This window comes from Schistocerca piceifrons, chromosome 1 (genome assembly GCF_021461385.2).
Source record: "Schistocerca piceifrons isolate TAMUIC-IGC-003096 chromosome 1, iqSchPice1.1, whole genome shotgun sequence".
NCBI classification, from domain to species: Eukaryota; Metazoa; Arthropoda; class Insecta; order Orthoptera; family Acrididae; genus Schistocerca; species Schistocerca piceifrons.
The window spans coordinates 881,190,070-881,212,314 of NC_060138.1; the positions used below are offsets into that span (position 1 = coordinate 881,190,070).

The 22,245-nt window shown below is 38.0% G+C and overlaps 1 protein-coding gene across 1 annotated transcript in view; it reads left to right on the forward strand.

The window, feature by feature from the left end:
• LOC124756167 (dynein assembly factor with WDR repeat domains 1) overlaps nt 1–22,245 on the forward strand; it is a 72,952-nt gene that overhangs the window by 23,137 nt on the left and 27,570 nt on the right. Inside the window, exons 4-5 of the mRNA XM_047249049.1 lie at nt 2,753–2,875; nt 2,966–3,150. Coding sequence (XP_047105005.1) covers nt 2,753–2,875; nt 2,966–3,150 — 308 coding nt within the window. The remainder of the gene's footprint in view (nt 1–2,752; nt 2,876–2,965; nt 3,151–22,245) is intronic.

The window sequence follows — 22,245 nt, forward strand, 5'->3', positions numbered from 1 at the left end:
AGGTAAAGGTGGGGGGGGGGGGGGTTGGGGGGGGGGGGGTAAGAAGTTTTGCGGATTGAGGTGTTAATCTTGTGAGGGGAGGAGCCTGAGATTTTAAGGAGGGACTGCAGGTCAGTTTGAATCACAGGGATGGTATTTTGATGGCATATGGCAGATGCTGTTTGTAGAAGTGTCAGACAGCTGGCATAGACATTCACTAATATACTTCATACTTCTTTTGATCAAGTACCATAGTGGTAGATTCTTTGTCTGCTGGGAGGATAATGATGGTATCATCAGCTTCTAGGGAACATAGAGCCCGGAGCTCTGCAGAGAACAGGTTAGGGTCATGTTGTAGGGACCTGAAGAAGGGGTGTGAAGCAGTGCTTGATGTGAGGAGTTCTTGGAAGGCTTGTTATGGATGATTTTGAGATAGTGGGGGTGGATCAAGTTGAGATCATAGTCAGAACTGTTCAAGGCAGGGTTCAATGTCGGGTTTGCTGTTGAAAAGATTTTGGGATTGGGTTGCAAAGAGATATTTCCTTTTCTCATTATATATGAAGGAAAGTAGGTCTTTCACCAAAGCAGCATGATCAAATGCAAGTTTATGGCTGAAAGTGAGATCCTAGGATAATGCAGATAATTCAAGAGGGGAGAGTGCATCAGACAAGAGGTTGAGAACACTGTACTGTTGTGACTGTTTCTTGGGATTATGAGTTATCATTAGTCTGGGAGGCAATGGTGAAGACTGTGGGATGTTAAGAGGTTGTCCACTGTCCAGACTGCAAAAGAAACACACTGAATGAGAGCAACAATCCAGAGTGGTACAGGGAAGAGGGAAGGATAGCAGGGTACAAGTGGGGGAAGAGGAGTTGGTGGTGCCTGGCAGAGCATGCAGGGACTACATGTGGCAGGACAGGTCTGACAGGTGCATTGTCAGAAGGCTGTAGGGAAGGGAGAGAAGAGGAAAAAGTTGGTAATGGAAAGGAGAGGAAGAGATAAGGGGAAAAGATCAGTGGATGTGTCAATAGAGTGTAACACACAATGACTGTGAGGAGAGGACAGGAGGAAGGAAACTGTTGGGTGGAGGGTGGGAGGGCAGTAAATTATCATAGGTTGAGGTTGGGATGATTTTGGGAGCAGGGAATGTGTTGTAAGGATAACTCTCATATGTGCAGCTCAGAAAAGCTAGTAGGGGAGGGGAGGATCCAGATGTTTCAGGTTATGCACCAGTCATTGAAATAAAGTATTTTGTGTCAATTGCATGTTGTGCCACAGGTTGATCCACTTTGTCATGTGCGGGGGAGGTGTGCTTGCTTGTGTGAATGTGTGTGCATTTCTTTTTACTGAAGAAAGCTTTGGCTGAAAGCTTATATGTGACAGTTTTTTCATTGCGCCTATCTGCAACTCAGCATGTCATATTTATGGCGAGTAGCAATCTATCCTTTTCATAATATTGCTGATATTCCATCCTGGGCTTTTCACTACATGATTCCTCTCCAGCTCACAGTGAAGTGTTTGGCTAAGGGTTCATAGAACCACATTCACACTCTTGTTTGACACTTCTGCTCTCAAATAGCACATGGAAAAATTAGCACCGTATGAGCTCTGATTTCTCTTGTTTCATCATGATGGAAATTTATCATTATTATGTGGGGGTCAACAAAATGTGTAGCACTTGGAAGAGAAAATTGCTGATTATAATGTTGTGAAACAATCTTGCCAAAAAGAAAAATGATTTCATTTTAATGATTGCCTCTCCCATCTTGCTTATAGTATCTGTGACAGTCTATCCCCTAAACCAAGCTGCCCTTCTTTGATCTGTTTTCATGTTCGCCACCGATCCTATCCGGTAAGGATAGGTAAGTGGATAAATGTAGTTTAGGCAGTCTAATAGATTTGTTGCATTTTCTGATGTTCTGCCAATAAAACACAGTCTTTGGTTTGCCTTCCCCCCAACATCTTCTATGTGATAGTTGCTGTTCATGCTGTTTGTAATTGTAATTCCTAGCTGACTTGACAGCCATCAAGTTTGCGTGATTTTTTTTTTTTTTTTTTTGTGTAAATGAATGGAATTTTTTTAGATTCATATGGAGGTACACACACTTTTTATTGTTCAAGGTCAATTGCCACTTTTCACAACATGCAGATGTCTTGTATAACTCACTTGTAATTAATTCTAAGACTTTACTAGGTGATAAATGACAGTGTCATCTACAAGCAATCTAAGAGAGCTACTCAGATTATCTTTGTTAGCAGCCTTCTGGCTGGTTTTCTGTTAAGTCACATTTATATTTTAAATTCAAAATACAGTATGTTTGAAGTATCTGTGATCACTGATCCTTTTTTTATCATGTAAAGTGTGATACTTATTTTCTTTGAAGTTGATCACTGATTGAGGGTGTTTAATATACCTTGTTTAGTCATCTTTGGAGATGCCTGCAGAAATCAACTCAGGGGTGGGGGTAAGACTCTAAAATTGCCATTTTCATATTAATTAGTTGGTCAGTTTCAAGATGTGTTATACCACAAGAACCAATTTTGTGTATGATACAAAAAAGTTTATTATATCCCAGAGAACTGACGGTTATCGACTCACTTCTAGAAGTGCATGAGAATTCTTTAATGGATAAAAACCCTGTACTCCATATTTCAGGTGTGGAGGGGGGGGGGGGGGGGGGGAGGGCAAATTCCTCCTCTTGCCCTCCATGCAGATATCTATTGCCATACCTGTTACACAGTATCATTAATGTGTACTTTCAAACTTGTATAGGTGTCTTACAGGAAGCTATGATCGAATGTGTAAAATGTGGGATGTTGAGACAGGCAAAGGACTCCTTAACCTGGAAGGACATAAGAACATTGTGTATGCAGTTTCTTTCAACAACCCACATAGGTATTTGGATGCAAAAATTAAATTAGCTTTTGTGTAAATTGTTGTAAATTTAAAAGTAACAAGTTTGGTTTAGTGTTTGTTTGTTGCCAGTGGCAAAATCCTCACAGGCTCATTTGATAAAACTGCACGCTTGTGGTCATCAGTCACAGGAGAATGCCTTCACACATACTGGGGTCATACAGCGGAAGTTGTCTGTGCACAATTCAGTCCACTAAATACAACTATAGCTACAGCATCAATGGATTGTACTGCTCGTTTACACAATACACTTACAGGTAAATTTGTATAATAAGAAGAGAACTTCTATATTTTAAACTAAAAATCATCAAAAATATAATATTACAGAGCCAGGTATGCTGTTAACATGAGCTATTTCTTCATAAAAAACTGGACAGAACCTGTGATTTGATGGTACAAAACACATCACACATTAAAAAATCCCTCTTGATGAATATTTTTTAATTTAAAATTGTCAGTATTTTTGCAGTCATCAATACAATAACACCAAGACAATTTCCTTTACTTCACATCAATGGTCACAAATTTTTTGTCATCAGGCTACCAGTTTGGGTCTATAATGAACATCTTCAGATCTGTTTTATAAAAACATATCCTAATATACTGGAGCCATAGCAGCATCATCAAATGCTAAACATAAAATCAGCGCCAGCATCATCAGATGTATATAAAAAATGGTATATAGAAGAGTCATCTTGTTGACAGCACTACTGTTCAAAGCATTTTGTGTTTAGCGTTTGATGATGCTGCTATGGCTCCAGTGTATTAGGACATGTTTTTGTAAAACGGATCTGAAGGTGGTCATTATAGACCGAAACTGGTAGGCCAAGCACAAAAAATTTGTGACCATAGACATGAAGTAAAGGAAATTTATTCTTTATTCTGTTCAACTCACAACCATGTTACAGCTTGTGAAACCAAAACAATTCTTTTCTTTACATGTTGCATGGTGATCATATGTGCTCTGCTTCAGCTTTGATGTGTCTTCAGAGTGAATTCTTGGCTCCCTCTAGTATTACAGACTTCTCTTTTTTTAGTTTATCTGTGTTTTGCGTAGTGTGATGCTAGATTCCAGCTTTTCATGTTTTTTGCTAATCTTTTAAGCTCTGTGTTAATATTACATGAGTATCTCCTATAATCTATTTTGGATATTCTACAGACTCATATATTAAATACGAGTTTACTTGTGAATGGGAAATAAAATTAATATTTCTTCGAGGAGGCCTCATTCATCTTGTAACTGCTACACACAAAATTTTCATGCTCTTATATTACTTATGTACCTTGCATCAAAACAGAAGAGGACTCTGACATGAATGTATTTGATGAGAAGTAGAGTGAAATGATGTGTACCTAGCTGTTGATGGAAGTATATGGAGAGTCACTGACAGATGTCAAAAATATCTGCAAGCGGTGTAGAGAGTTTGTAGATAGTTGTACTGGAATTCATTGTGAGGAAAGAGGCAGGAGACTGCCAATCCCCAAAGAGACAATAACAATGATTGAACAAATCATGCTTCAGGATCAGCGGGTCACTATCAGTGAGCTCTGCAGGGTTGTTCCCAAGATTTTTTGAAGCACCATTCACAGGACTTTGATTGAAGTGTTGAAATTTTGGAAGATGTGCACAAGATGGGTCCCAAGAACGCTGACAGAAGACCACATACGGCAACACATTGAAATTTACCACCAGTTTCTTCAATGTTATGCAGATGAATGGGACAACCTTTTGGATTCAATACTCACAGATGATGAAACCTGGGCTTTCCACCTCACACCTGAGACCAAACAACTGTCACATGAGCAAAAGCATCCTGATTCATCCGAGTCACGGAAATTCAAAAGTACACAGTCAGCTGGTAAAGTCATGGCTATTGTGTTTTGGGGTCAAAAGGGAATATTGTTGATCAACTTCATGATTCCTGGGGCAACAGTAAATGCTGACAGGTAATACCAGACGTTAAAAAAACTCAGATGGACGATTCAGAATGAAAGAAGAGAAATTCTGAGCAAGGGCTTAAGGCTTCTCCGTGACAATGCCCATCCCAATATCACCCATCAAACCATGAATCTTCTGAAACAGTTTGGGGTGATAACATCACCTCTCCCCCCTTTAGTCTGAACTTAGCACCCTGTGACTGCCACTTGTTTCCCAAGTTGAAAAAACACTTGGTTGGAAGGTGCTTCAGTGACAAAAACAAAGTGAAAGATGAGGTCCGACGCTTCTTCAGTTGCATGGCGGCGGGCTGATGTGACATGATTATACAAAAACTGTTACATCATTTACAAAAATCAAAATGGCAGTTATGTGGAAAAATAGAAAAAAGGTTCAAGCTTCAAAACTATGTATAATTTCTTATAAATAAACATTTCTTTATAGTTTTTTTAAAAATTGGAGACCTTACCTTTGGGGTCACCCTCGTACATTTAATTTTGGATTCTGTGCTGTGCACTCTGATCTGCAGCTTCCACAGTGTCATGGTTGTGGTTCTGCTTTGCTTTGTTTCGGGTGAGGGTGTGGCATCCCACTGGTGCCATGTCATGAAATTACAATGACTGATCATCTTGATGCTTTGCAGTGTAATTGAAATGCCTGATGATGATATTATGTGTGTAACCTACGATTAGGCTGTAAATGTCACGGGTTCTTCTTAAATGTCTTATAACCTTTATTATGCCACGTACTGTTGTTTCTGAGTTGTTTGCTTGAAACATACATATTGTGTATTCCATATGTGCCACATACCTATGTTTGAATTACAGCAGCTGGATGCCCCCCCCTCCCCCCCCCCCCCCCAGCTATAGCTTTGTTGGTAAAAATTTGTAATTGCATTGACTGCTAATTTCACTGTTTTATAAAGTAATTGTAATGACTGATGGTCTCGATATTATAATTGTGACCTGCTACTAGGCCATAAATGTCAATGGTTCCTCTTAATTACAATAAATGTCCCTTCCTTCCTCAGTTTATAAAAGTTTTATACTTACTGATCTTTTTATAATTTTGATTTTGTGATGAATATTTGCTTACTGAGCTGTTTCAATAAGTGCTGCTTTCCAATATTCAAATTACATCAACTCTGGAGTGCTCCAGCTACTGCCTTGTTGGTACAAATTGGACCCCATTTACTGACATTTTTCCTTAAATATAGAATATAAATAATATATGTACTTTCTAAGTATGCTGTTATCATATAACAATTATGCCTAATGTCATAGGTATTACCTTGACTAGTGCCAGCTACTGATGAAATTGTTTTTTTGTACAATGCTTATGTCAGTTGGACACTGAAGGTGTTATGGGGTTTTAAGTGACAGGATACTCTGTATTGATTTTAATAGCTGTCTTCTTCACTGTTATTATGTTGTTGCAATGTACTTCTTTTAATACCTTGCACTATATCCAATTTTTCATCCAAAAACACATCATGAGATTATTATTATTATTATTATTACTATAGGATTAATCAATACAAAGATTAATTAATAACAATATCTTATTGTTTTCCTGTTATCCTCCACCAAGCCTCTTTATCCAGCGCATCTTTCTTGTCGATGCTGCGATGTTCCATTACTCCGTTTATGTGGTCTGTTCAAGAACATCGTGGTCTTCAGTGCTTACGTTTGCCGGGTGGTTTCTATTCATAAACCTTCTTTGCCACTGATGATCTGGCATTCTCATCATATGTCTGTACCATTTTAATGATTTTATTTCAATTCTATCATTGTATCATTTGCCTTCATTCTAGCTCTTACTTCATCATTAGTTTTCCTTTCGATTCTTGATATTCTGGCACTCCTACACAAATAATCCATTTCCACAGCTATTAGTCTTCTGTTGAGATCCAGATTTAGGATCCATAGTTCTGATCCATAGCATAGCATTGATTCAACCATTATCTTACGTACTCTTTTCTTATTGATATTGGAAATATTCTTATCCCACCACAAAGAATTCATACACCCAAACACTTTTCTGCTTTGCGGTATTTTATATTTTATTTCTGTATGGCCCAATCCATTTTTATCAATATGTGCCCTGAGATATTTAAATTACTCTACCTGTCTCATAACTGCTTTTTCATTGATGTGTACTTCACCACCAGATACTCTGTCAGCAAAACTTAATGAAAATATCTGTACTTCGTTGACAGTGATTCCCATTCCTCTACACCTGTTCTCCCAATTTTGGAGAGCCACTTCTACATATAAATTGAACAAGATGGGTGACATACTGAAACCCTGTCACAAACCTTTAGTGAAATTAATAGGTTCTGATAACGTTGAACCTCATTTAATCTGTACCACATTATCTCTGTACAATTCAATAATAATTTGTAAAATGTGATCATCCATACCCATATCTTTCATAACTTTCCACAGCTTATATCTAGGAACTGTATCCTAAGTTTTTGCTAAATCCACAAAGGCAATATGTATCTCCATCCCTACTGCCATAAATTTCTGCATTAGTTGTAAAATAAATAGGTCATCCGTATGTGATCTGTTCTGCCTAAACCCGCTGTGGTCTTCCCCAATATGGTGGCCAACAATTTGTCTAATTTTTTCAAATATTATCTTGCTAAATAAGCAGCTCATTGTGCAGTTGACACTAATGACTCTATAGCAGTTTGTGTCTTTTCTATTCCCTTTCTTGAAAATAGAAACCATATATGACATTTTTCATTCTGAGGGAATTTCAATCCTTTTACAGCAGTTGTTCATCAGGCAGGTTATTTTTTTTTTTTTTCCTCCTACCTTCAATAATTCAACAGGAATGTTTCCTGGACCAGGTGATAGGCTATTCTTCATTTTAATTAATGCACAATTCACTTCCTCTATTGCAATGCTTATATTTTGATCAGTTACCTCCATCTTCTCTTTATTTCCTTGTGTGTAATATGGCCTATCTTCAGCTAAAAGGTCTGCATAATGCTTTTACCATTCCTTTAACGGAATTAGGTTGTCCACTGCTTTGTTTACTTGTATTTTCTTCATACTGATAATTGTTCTTCACACTTCTGTTGTTTCTAATCCACCTATTAGACTCTCAGTTTCAATACATTTCTGTTCCCACATCTCGTTCTTTTATAATTTAATTCTGTTTCTTAATTTGTAATTTGTTGTCTGGTAGTTTTGCCTGTCCTGAAGTGATTTAGTTGATAACCATTTTTTTGTAGAGATTTTTCTTTTCCCTAATCAACATCTTCAGGTCATCAGACATCCGTGGAGGATCCCATTTACCTAGACTCTTACTCTCTGCCCCTAGTACCTCTAGAGAAATTTTTGTAAGTGCTTTTTTAATATTTTCATATTCTACTTCAACATTGTCATCTTCTGGAATCGCTTTTAGCTCATTTTCTAATCTACGTTGAAATAAATCCTTGATGCTGAACTGCTTCAGGAGAAAGAGCTTATACCTTGCCTGCTCTAATTTCTCATGATTGCTGTGGTCAGCCACTTGTCCAGTTATTGATGGTTTTCTCCGAAATGGGTATGTCAACTTTGCTATAACTAAGTAGTGATCAGACATACAGTTGGCTCCCCGCTTGACTCTACAGCCTTGAACTATCATTTTTGGCCATTGCTTGGTAATTATGTAATCAATTATTGATTTCTGCTGTAAGGATGGTCTCTCCCATATATATCTGTGGATATTTTTATGTGAATGGTGTTTGTTCAGAATTTTCAAGTCATATTGGTTACAGAATTCTACAAGATTTTCTCCAGAACTATTAATGACATTTTCTCCATATCTTCCTACTACTGCATCATTTACTTGTGAGCCAACCCTCACATTAAAATCTCGTGCTGTTATTACTTCTTGGTGCTTTTTGACTTGGTTGAGTAGATGGTCTAATTTCTGGTAGAAATGGTCTTTGGTTTGTTGTGCCGCATTGTCGTTTGGTGCATGCTCCCCTATTATAACTGTTTCAATGCCGTATAACTTGACGGTAATAGCAACAATTCTTTCACATATACATGCATAGTCCTTTATGTAAGCACTCAGAGCTTTGTTAATTAGAATGGAAACGCTTGATTTTGCTCATTTATGTTTATCGACTCCAGACCAAAAATGGATGATTTCTCATTCCCTTGTCCCTTCTTTTTTGTTTCTGACAGAATAATTATGTCCACCTTCAGTGACTAATTTCATTTTCTATTTCAGTGTGTTTATTTGTCAGGCTTTGTATGTTCCATATACCAACTCTCAATGTCCTTTTCCTTGCCAATAATTGTCCTTAAGAGTTTCTATCCGATTTCCGAGGCTCCGCTTCAGATTCCAGAGTTCGTAGAAGTTTTTTATGGATAATGGGGTGCTGGCCCATTGAGCCAGTCCCAACTTGGAGGACCAGGGTTTACTCCTCTAGGAGGGTTGGCTTCACCACATCTATAGAGACCCCCCTTTCCATAGGTGGGACACATTTCAGCTGGCTCCTCTGTTGAGGCCTGTCCGACTCGGGTGACACTGCCAGTAGCTACGCTACCACTGGCATTGCTCTCAACTTCGCTGGAACATGCAAACCCTCCCATCCTGTACTGAAGGTACCTTCGATAAGGTAGTGTCCCTTGGGAGACATGAGATGATGATAAAATTATTTTGGCAGTCAAAACAAGTTGTGATGAAGCAAGCTGGGATCTCTTTACATTCTCTCTTGTTTTGCTATCTGTCTCCTTGAATTCATTTTATTTTCATTTTTGCCTGATTACCATTAATATACATGAGTATAATCTGAATTTCCATAAAAGAGAAAGGTTAGCCCTCAATCTTAAGAAATATAGCACCAGGTCAAATTTTTTTTTGCTTAGTTTTGTGTATGTAATTAATTTCCTAATTTATTTTGAGAAGAAATAAGTACTTTGAGGTTCGCTGATGACATTGTAATTCTGTCAGAGACAGCAAAGGACTTGGAAGAGCAGTTGAACGGAATGGACAGTGTCTTGAAAGGAGGGTATAAGATGAACATCAACAAAAGCAAAACGAGGATAATGGAATGTAGTCGAATTAAGTCGGGTGATGCTGAGGGAATTAGATTAGGAAATGAGACACTTTAAGTAGTAAATGAGTTTTGCTATTTGGGGAGCAAAATAACTGATGATGGTCGAAATAGAGAGGATATAAAGTGTAGACTGGCAATGAGAGGAAAGTGTTTCTGAAGAAGAAAAATTTGTTAACATCGAGTATAGATTTAAATGTCAGGAAGTCGTTTCTGAAAGTATTTGTGTGGAGTGTAGCCATGTATGGAAGTGAAACGTGGACGATAAATAGTTTAGACAAGAAGAGAATAGAAGCTTTCAGAATGTGGTGCTACAGAAGAATGCTGAAGATTAGATGGGTAGATCACATAACTAATGAGGAGGTATTGAATAGAATTGGGGAGAAGTGGAGCTTGTGGCACAGCTTGACTAGAAGAAGGGATCGGTTGGTAGGACATGTTCTGAGATATCGATGGATCACCAATTTAGTATTGGAGGGCAGTGTGGAGGGTAAAATTCATAGAGGGAGACCAAGAGATGAATACACTAAGCAGATTCAGAAGGATGTAGGCTGCAGTAGGTACTGGGAGATGAAGAAGCTTGCACAGGATAGAGTAGCATGGAGAGCTGCATCAAACCAGTCTCAGGACTGAAGACCACAAAAACAACAACAGTTTATTTTGATCATCCCTAGTTAATACCTTTTGTTATAGAGTGGGATCAGCAATTGTTTCATGACTTACATTCTATTGTTGACTTATAAACAAATATAAGTTCTGTAATAATTATAAGCATTTGGAAGGAGAACTACTAGGATTCTTAAAGCATTTATTTGGCTCTATTTGAAAACATATTAGCAAAGCCAGCCCTTAATTAATTCCAAAATAATTACCAGGTTTGTCAAGAGGATTGTTTGTATAACTATATCTGTTAATTTCATTATTTAAACAAATAATTCGTCCTAACTTTTGTGATAGAAGGAACTGTTAAAAAGGAGGAATTTTTTTTATGTATTCACTTAATTGAATGAGTTATGTTTTAATTGTAATTTCTGTAACTTAAACATCAAACAATATATAGTTTCAGTGCCTAGTATTGCGAGGATCTGTAAAGGACTGTTTTTTGTTCCCAAAACAGTCAGGCCACGGCCGATTTTCAGGCGGGAAATATGCATTGGTTAGAGTAACAACAATGCATCAACTTAACGGTGGAAGAAGTTTAACACAAATAGGCTGTGTGTTAGAACAATTAATGACAATGTCTGTTTATCTGTTTAATTTATTTGAAAAATAGTGTCACACATACCGTATTATTCTGCAAGGTGCGGGCTTTCAAATAAAAAATATGAGTTGATGTGTTGTAGCACTCAACTACGTACCCTCAGACTCAGAGTTGAAATATTAAAAGTTTTGGCTGATTTTGTTGTCTAGGGGCTGGGATACGTAGTTGCCACATTACAAGTCAAATACTACCGAGTCTACAGTATACAATATGAACATACACATGAACGGAATGGTCGAAGGTTCTTATCACTCGGCAATTGCGAATTTTTAAAGCAACATAGCAATTTACAAATGAAAATTTCCAATTAAATAAAATCTGCAGGTACTATCTTAACAACTTTAAATGATGAGTATGGTAGTAGAAGCACTTTTGAGAATGTGGTATATTTCTGCAAACACTTATTGGTGTCAATGGTCCAGCAATAAAATAAAATATAAGTTGAATAAAGGGAAACAATAGATTCCAATTTTACCTAATTAGTTATGAACGACAACATAGCTCATGAGATATTCACTTCTAAACATATACTACGTCTTCACTGTAGACACCACGGAAATCTCATACATTCACAAGTCGGCACTCCGAAGCAAACTGCTCCACACTCTCCAAGTCTTTCCTGTGACCGTACATCTGTTGTGTCGTCGGATCCAGCACCTCCTCTCCTGTCGTTCTCTCCCTCGCACCGTACTGTCCGCGCACAAAACGATCCTCCTCCCCTACTTCCATACAGTCTTTCCACATGTCCTTTTTGGAACGATCGCAGTGATTGGCAAGAGTGTTCCCACCCTGTCTCCAAGCCAACGTACACTCACAAACATATTGAAACATGTACGAAATACTGGATTTACATTTAAATATCTTGAAATTAAATAATCCTATGGCTGGACCATAAACACTCTCTTACACACATTATTAAATACATAAACAAATCAAATAAACATATATCAAAGGAATAGCAAGCAAAAGTAGGCCAGTAGCCTAATGTCTCTGTGCTTTCTAAAACACAGTAAATATTTGACCAATTTCTTCATGAATAGGATACATTGGATATAAACAAAGACACAGATGAAAAAAATATATTTATAAGCATGCTGCTACCCTTTTTTTTGTGTAACTGTGGAGTACTTATGGCCTGATGCGATCGATAGTAATCGGTCACTTTGACCTTCAATAACACAGGTATTCTTCAAGTTACATGTCTGTAATTCATAGCAATTTAGGTTTACACTGATAGTTTTCTAAAGACACGTCGATCGACAAAATCAGATGAACCGTTTCAATTTTGTAAATACGTTGTTGGGTGTTACTTGTATAATTTAAAGTCAGATACTAAATTTTAAACTTACAAGGTATTGAAAATCTAATTACACCATCAGAATCGTCGTGCAAATAATGGTAATGTACATGTTTCTTTTTGAGGTATCATGATTCATCTGGCTACTATCAATTTCTATACTAACTGTGAAATGTCTGCCATGATGGTTTTACAATGTCCACCATCTTTGGCACTCCCGGCATACAAATCTCTTTCATCAATGCAGCGTCACCATGAAATTCCCAGTGATGCGGCCGATGGACCACGCGCTGGGGCTACCCCTCATGCTCAGCATCACATGGTTGCTGCCAGGCCACGGCCCGCCAAGAGGCCCCGCACAGCCACACCAAACCCGACGTTAGAATATATCATTCCCCACAAATTTATTCCCATTACTTTTACTTAAATCTCTCACAAATATATGCTTCTGCCATTCACGCCTGCTTTTACTGAAAGAGCCACCTATATAGCCTTCCTGTTTAACATACTCCATATTACATATTTGTTGCCTTTCTCCAAACCTATCATCATTTCTGCCATTACCATTATCTCCAGTACTTTTCATTGCCTATTTAGATTGCCATCCTCGGACCTGAGATGTGGTGAACATCAGTTTTCCCGACTGGCTGTTATGCAATTGCACTTTGCACAAATTTCCCCCATCAAATCTGCATTCTTTACTCAGAACCTGTTGAAAGGTATCACTCCTGTTTGTTCTCTGACCATTCTGCTCATTCCAGCTACTGTCTCCCTGAGAATTCCTTTGATTTCTCTCACAATTATTAGTTTGGTGGTGATTATTTGGATTCCCCATTTTGATAACTACCACCCGTTTTGCTCTGAGGTTTGAACTTCAAAGCCCTCTTTAATTTTTCTACAAATTCTAGAAATTCGTCCCATGGATCTCATGAACTATGGACAAGATCCCACTCCAATCACCTTTTAACATGGTGATTTCTGTTAAAACCCCCGACGGATGTTTCAAATGCATAAGCTTGCCAAGTTTTGCTCTTGCAAAAATCTCTCATGTTCCCGTTACCATATCTGTAACTCAGCCCGTTTAAAAATTCATTTTGGATCCGCATCTGTTCAATTTTTGTACGATTCACACTAACTACAGTTAATGACTGTGGGGTCTCCATCCAAATGCCATTTAACATATTTTATTTTCGCTTCGTCCGACATGCTATGAACAAAGGCGTCCCTACATGCAGCCAAGAAATTTACTGAGTGATTTCTGAGTGATTTCTTCTGTCCATCTGTGTAACATTTCACAGATCTGGTATTTGCCCAACGGATATTTAGAACCATCGTGGCCTGTTGGGAGGCTAACGAATTTAAATCACTTTTTATCTGTTACATTTGTTTTTTAAATCATTGTCACTAGTGATACTGGACTCTATTTTATCTTTATTTTGCCCATTTCTTTCTCCCCATCACCTACATGATTGGCAATGTCACTAATTGCTAAATGTAATATCGCTTTTATGAGCATTTTGCGCTTTTATACTGTCGCTTACCTTGCCCCCAAGTTCCATCTGTATCTTACCCATTTTTTTCCCCAAGATCTTTTTCCACTGATTCGATTTTATATTTTACTATTACAACTTCATGTGTAATTTTCCCCGTATCCACTTGGACACATTTTAATTTATCATCAATTGCTTTTTCGAGGTTACCCATAATTTTTTCAACTTCCTCTTTCACAGCGGAACCTATTTCAGTTTGCATTGTACCCATGTGTGTTCAAATTGTACTGATATTGTTTGCCATTGTATTCATATTATTTCCCAATCCCTCGATCATTTGCATTAGCTGATACATCATGTCTCCCCCACATTCATTCCCGTTGCCTGAATTCCTACTAGTTACACTTTTACACTCTGATTTTGGACTGACCGGCTTATTTCTGTTTTCAGAATCACACATACTAGGTGACTGTTTTATATTCGCAAGATCTATAAGTGGAGCTTGAACTTCAGACCTCAAAACACTATCTTACTATTTGCCCATCTGATCTGAGATGGTTCCCTCTGCCATGGTGCTGCTGTCGGTTGTAGTGGAAGTTGACATTGAAGACTGCCCTGGAGTACTCGAAGACACTGCTGTCGTATTGCTGTTGATCTGCGCCCACCACTGGAGAAGATTGCCTGACGTAAATGTAGTTGCTGCCGGTTACCGTGTGTTCCAGCTGTCTTCCATACCACTGTCTGTTAAATGCGCTAACCGCTACTATTCCTTGCTCTCAGCTTATTTAGACTCTGAGCCCCTACACAAATTGCCTTCAACGTGATAGATAAGGACCTCTATCGATAGCATGTGTTAGTTGTGGAATTTACTGTGTAATTTCACCGTTTCCAGAAACCTATTTGCGGATAAAACCGATCTCACACTGTGTTTTGTGAGAAGTTCACTCTACGGAAATCTCTAATGGTTTTGCAAATGTTTCCATGCTTCACATAGTACCCTGAATAACAGAGGACAAAGGAATTACCACTTTGCAGGACACAAATCCCAGATGAGCCCCCAGTTGTGGGCTTTCAAATAAAAAATGTGAGGTGATATGTTGTGGCCCTCAACTATGTACACTCAGGCTCAGAATAAAAATTTTAAAAGTTTTGCCTGGTTTCATTGTCTAGGGGCTGGGATACATAGTTGCCGCATTACAAGCCAAATACTGCTGAGTCTACAGTATACAATATGAATACACACATGAATCAAATGGTCGAAAGTTCCTATCACTCAGAAACTGTGAATTTTTAAAGCAACATAGTAATTTATAAATGAAATATTGCAATTAAATAAAATCTGCAGGTACTGTCTTAATGACTTTAAATGATGAGTACGATAGTAGAAGTATTTGATATTTGTGTCCATTCAATGTGCCAACAACAAAATATGGGCCAGTGAATTTGTTTCTCACGATGCTACACCATATGTTAACCAAACAAGGACACTGATGTCAGTTTGTCATAAACAGTGGGGATTGTCTACACTCCAGTAATGCATGTTATGCTGGTTAATGCTACCATGGTTTGTGAATATAGACTTATCGGAAAATAGTACCTTGGCAAAGAACATAGGGGTCATTCGCACTTGAGGAAGTGCTCATTTACAGAACAAAACCTCATTATGGAAGTCAGCACCATGACATTGTTGGTGCAGTGACACATGGTATGGTAATACTTATAATGAAGCAGTATTGGGACAATGCTATCTACAGACGTAGCAGAATCACGATTTATTTGCCAGGCACTTGTCCATGGATTGTGGCGCATTGTCGTTAGTGCAGCTATTTCATTAGCTTTTCCTGTAACAAGTCTGCTTCATTTCCTTTTGCTGGTCTGTACACTGCCATCAGACATAAGAGCGTTCACAACCTTGTAAAAGAATGAATGAGAGAAAGTTTTCTCTGAAAAACACTCAGCATTCTCCCTAAATCAGGATTGTTTCATTTTTTTCTTCTGTGGTTGGAACATTTATCATCCAATTGCATGTTTGTTCTCTAAGTAACAGGCTGGAGTGCAGGCAATAAACACTGTGCAAGTATCTTAATTTTTAGAGCCGCTATCTGTTCTATGTCTGCACAATATGTGAGTTCCAATTGCAGTGTAGTGCCTGTTATGATATGTCGTAGTTTGCTACATGGCCATGATGGCACGTCAAGTAGTCCCTTGTTCAATAAGTCAGGCAAATACAAAGTTGTGAATGGGGTTTCCAATTAGGAGTTATGAAACACTGGCCTGCCCTACTCCCATAGCGTGGAGGTGGGGTCCTGAGTGCCATTGGATATTCATGGGCCATTGAGTAGCATGTTGTAAATTATGATTGCGTACCCATTTCTATTCCTCTGATTACAGTGCCATCTGTGGTGAAACATAGAAAATACTTCAGACAAAATATATGTAGATTTTGCCTCAAAATCATAATCATCAATAAAAAATGGGAGATTCCATTGAAGATTTTGAAGCTGCCTTCTGCCACCCATGCATGGGTTGGGATGGTGTTGTTAAGAGTGGTATCATTGGATATGTCCCTCTGAGGCAAACAAACTGGAAGTATAACTTTTTTTAATCTGATGTATAGTTTTCAAGAGATTTCAATGTCTTCAATAAAATGAACACCCTGTATGTATAGACTTTATCCTAAATTAATGTAGAAAATGAGAGGGCTGCTAGAGTAGACCATAACAGGCAAATTTCACATAGCAACACATGTCTGCATCCCCTCGCGTATGGCGCTAGGTGTCATTGAATAGAGTCGTACGCTGGCATGAGGGTAGGCATGCAACATGCCATCCGAGCTGTCATGGTAGCAGGTTTGCAGGGCAATGTTTTCACTGTATTTTGTGGCAGCATGGTAAATGAGAAGTAGGGGTGAAGTTTTATAACGTGTGTTTGGAAACAGTTACAAAAAGTGCTCAAAATTATGTCCTTCTGCTTGAATGCACACTGTGCAACGATGCTTGAGTGACACAGAACATTCCTGGTGAACTGGAAATTGCATAGGACTCTGTATTAATGCATGCTATCAACTCTTCATCAGTCTCAGTGGGTGTTTCAGACAACAGATTTCAGGTGGCCCCAGAAAAGAAAAATCAGTGGGCATTAAGTTGTGAGAAGATGCAGGCTATGCCACCAGCCCACTGCGGCCTATCCATTTCTCACCAAAGGTTTCATCCAAATGCATTTGCACTGCATGTGCAAAGTGCACAGGTGCACCATGATATTGGTATCACATTCGCTGTTGCCTTTTGAGTGGAAAATTTTCCAACAACTCTGGAAGAGTTTCTCTTTAAAATGATTAAATATCTGTTTGCGTTCAGTCGCTCCGCAAACATGTATGGAGAGACCAAATTATCATCTACAAAGCCAGTCCAAATGTTGACAATGAAGTGATCTTGGTGACCATGAACAAAAGACGGTGTGAGATCTTTCCCATTGTGTTTGTTGAACATATCCTCTCATATAAAGGATGCCTCATCTGTAAAAAGTACACGGTTCAGGAAGTCCAGTTGAAGGGGACACCTTTGTAAAAACAACTGACAGAATTCAGTTCAATGTGGAAAATCATGTGAGTTAAGGGCATCAACCTTCTGAAGGTGGTAGGGGTCAAATCATCTTCATGCCACACATGCCATATTATGGAATATCTTATACCTATTTCCCATGCAACACACTGTGAGCTTGTTGAGGGTGTGTTTTGTTTTCCAGCAGAGCTTATGCCTCTTCTTCAAGTCCTGGTGTACACACTATGTGTTGGTGACTGCATCCATCAGGCATTCGCACCTGTAACACAAAATGAGTGTGCCAGGTTTTGAAGTAGGCCTTAAATAAATATGTGCTACTATGAGAATGTGCTAGTGGAAAATGTATTTTAAGCAAACGTGTCTCTTTTAGGGACCTGTGGATGGCAGTAAATGTGCATGGAGCTGGCATTCAATGATTTGGAAACTGCCAAATGTTCAGACATTGGGTAGAATGAGCATTTCCATATGCTGCTCCATAGGCACAGTGCATGTCTACCATTTCCTCTCAAGAATAACACTCCAGTTGCTGTCCTCTCCACACAATAACAAGCACAAGAATTTCCCCGTTTGATGACAAACTGACACAGGGCAAACCAGACTCCACAGTGTGCACAGGTGCTGCTGTCTATGGATCACCTATCAAACATGCATTGGCAGAGGTAAAAGCATTTTCACGTCCTAGTATGAGGTGGAAAACCTGTAGTGTTGTCCTGCCTGGAAAATCCACAATTATATTGACTTCCACATTTGTAAATAAAAGTCATAAAACTTCAACCTGATGTCTTTTTACCCTTGATGTCAGAAATACATTAAAATCATTGCTCTGCAGACCTGCTAACATGATGGCTCAGATGGCGTGTTGGGTGCCTACCCTCATGGTGGCACACGGTGCTGTTCAACGACGGCTAGTGCCGTATGCTAAGGGATATGGATAAGGGTTGCTATGTGAAATACACTTGTTATGGCCCACTGTACCAGCACTCTCATTTTATATGTTCATTTCAGATACACTCTGTGTGGTGTACAGAGGTACATAGGAGCTTCTAATATAGAAGAGAACTGTTGATGATGATGACGATAGTGACATAAGAGGAATATAATGGAAAATGGGATACAAATAAAAAAATTAATGATACAGACATACATACACTATTGATCACTGAATTACATTAGTTAATGTTAAAGGGAGAGAAAGAATCCTGATTCAAACAATAGAAATGAATCACAAGACCTGTCTGAAAATACACCTGGGTTTTTTGATTAAATGTAATCGTTTGCAAACTGTTGTGTTATTTACATACTCCACTGTTTTGTTATTGATCAACTTGATTATTTATTTGTAATAAATTTTTTGCATGAACTCTTTAACCGAGTGAAAACTATTTTTTAATAAATATGCTTCAAGATGTATTTTAAATTTACACAGGTCCTTCAAGTTTTAATTAATTTTGGCAGTTTGTAAAACTGGTAAAATATAGTGGTTTGGGTCTTAACTTTATTATTTTTATCTGCTTACAAGCATCTGCTGTATCTGGTTTGGTAATTATGTATGGAGCTGTTTGCTGCATATTGCTTAGTGTTTTTCTGTATAAAAACTGTAGTGTGAAAGATGCATTCACCTTGAACTCTCAGAATACCCCAATTTCTTAAAACACTGAATGCATTGGGCCCTTTTGCCACGTGCTAATTATTCTGGTGGCCTGTTTTGCACTTTAATATATTTTCCACATTCTTGGTATTTGAACCCCAAAATATTTTGTCATAACTGATGTTAGAATGTGTGTGTACAAAGTATGTGTTGTTCTCAGGCACGAGCTGTGGTTAATATTCATAGGGTGTAGTATTCTCTGTTAGTTCCAGTTTTTCTGATATGTTTATCCCATTTTAAATGCTGATCAACATATAAATCTAAAATTTTTGTACTATTACCTGTGGTCTCATTTTGTATTTCTTGTGTTGTTGTCTTAGGTATTTTATTTACGTAGATGTTCATGTTGGGGGTTTTTCCTGGCAAGAGAACTGAACAAGGTGAAATCAGCCTTGTGAGGCTAACTATATGTGTCACTTCAGCAACTTGTCTGTTTTTAAAACCAGTGACATCTGGTTTTCCCCAGACAGTCACCCATTCAAGCACTAGCTGACCCCAGCATTTCTTAACTTTGGTGATTGGGTGGGAATTGGTGTTACCAAAATGGCAAGACCATTGGCAACCGAGGACATAATTAACTGAATAGTACTGGCAGTTGGTGGCAGTAGGATCATTCTACAGTCAGCTTGAAGTGCCAGTTCTCTAAATTTTCTCAATAGCATTTCCCAAAGGCAACATTGCCTTCCCTCCAGGAATGCCCATTTGAATTCATGAAGTATCTCTGTAATACTTGCATGTTGATTGAACCAACCAGTAACAAATCTAGCGGTGCACCTCTAATTTAATTCAATGTCTTCCGTTAATGTGTACCTGGTGATCCCAAACACTTAAGAATGTGTCGCACTAGTGTTTTTATTTATATTATTTTACATGTCTAGTTATTTTACATCTGTGGACACAAACTTTTGTCATCAGACTACTGGTTTCGGTCTATACTAGCCGTCTTCAGATCTGCAGCAAAATATGAGAAAACATAAATACACTAGCAGATTGTCTACAGCTTAAGACAATAAAATATACCATAATGAAAAGTAATACTGACATATATTCACATTTGTGCACTTTTAAGTATGAAGAGGCATACCTGTTTTATAAAAACATGTCCTAATGTGCTGCAGCCATAGTGGCATTGTCAAATGCAGTACATTAGGACAGGTACACCTCTTAATACTTAAAGTAAGATTTTATTTTTTCAAGCTATAGACAATCTGCTAGTGTATTTATGTTTTCCCATATTTTGCTGCAGATCTGAAGATGGTCATTAGAGACTGAAACCAGCAGTCTGACGACAAAAATTTGTGACCACAGATGTAAAGTAAATGAAATTCAGGTCTCTGTTTAATTCTCGACCATGCTGCAGCTTGTGAAACAGCTAAGATTTTTGAATTCATGTGTTAGCTTATTGAAAATTAATGCAGCAGTATACTGCACACATTTCTGAACGAGAGTCAAGGAAGTGCAATCCAAATGCAGATTGGATTTTGGCCTAGTGTTAACTGAGTGAAAGCTACTAATTTTTGGGAATAAACTGCTATTGTTAAAAAGAAATGACAATAAAGAATATATACATTGAGAAGCCAATGTCAGAATACCTGACTAATGAACAGGGATTGACAAAAGGTTTGCAAACTTGCACCACTTATATTGCCCAAACCGCCCATTTCTGAGCCAAAAATATCCTTTGAGAATGGGAAGAGTTACCCAAAAATATAATACCATATTTCATAAGCAAATGAAAATAAGCAAAGTAGACTACTTTTCATATTGAATTATCATTTACTTCAGATACTGTTTGAATAGTAAAAATGGTAGCATTAAGTCTTTGAACAATATCCTGAATGTGTTCTTTCCATGTCAGTTTACTATCTATCTGAACACCTAGAAATTTGAACCGTTTAGTTTCACTAATCATATGCCATTTCTGTGAAAATAAAACATTGGGTTTTGTTAAATTGGAGTCTTACTGTGATTTAGCATTAGTTTATTTTCTGCAAGCCATGGACTTATGCCAAAAACTGCATATATCCAATTTAAATGCCATGATTTGCTAAATATTTCAGAGCTTTCTACTTTGTGTTTCAGCCAGCTCTTGCTACCAAGAATAAATTGAGCATGACAAATTTCTTGGAAGACAGTGCATTGGGATCTTTGTTATGAATACTTTGAGATTTTACTGATAAAATTTGCACAGTCAAAGTGTGTTTACTCTGAATATGGTCTGCTTTTACTATCTGTGTGTTGAGTACCTATCGGAGTACTTCAAACTACAGCCTAGCCTAAAAATCCACATGTGCACTCCACAAATACTCTGGTACCCAAATAATGGCTTCCTTTGTGTAGTGCAACCCTGACCTACCAAGAGGAGTCCTGCAACTTTCTACCTGATAACATAGGTCCAGAAACTTGATACCCCATACTATTGTACTTTTCATAATAATCATAGATGTGATACTGATCCAAATGCTTTTTAGATATCAAGGAATACTGTGTCTACTTGACTGCTCTGATACAAAGCTTGCAATAAATCATTTGAGAAAAGTTTGGGGTTGGTTGTACATGATCAAAGTTTTCAAAATTCTTGCTGGCTGGCCTATAGGAAGTTATTCTGTTCAAGATATCTCATTACGTCTGAAATCAGAATATGTTCTAAGATTCTACAACAAATCAATGTTAAGGATATGGGATGGCAGATTTGTGGATCACTTCTGCTACTCTTCTTGTAAATGAATGTGAATTGTGCTTTCTTCCAACTAGTGGGCACAGTTTTTTGTTTGAAGGATCTACAATAATTTACAGTTAAGAGAGGGACTAACCCAACCGCAAATTCAGTATAGCATCTGACAGAGGTTCCATCAGGCCTTGAAGCTTTGTTCAATTTTAATAATTTCAACTAGTTTTCAACACCACTAACATTAACATCTATCACACTCATATTTTCAGTGGTACTAATATTAAACCGGGACATTTCTCCTGCATTTTGTTTTGGAAGGGAACATTTGAAAACAGAATTCAGCATTTCTCTTTTGCTTTGCTACCTTCAGTTTCAATTCCTGTCTCATCCACAAATGACCAAACACTAACTCTGGTTCCACTAACAG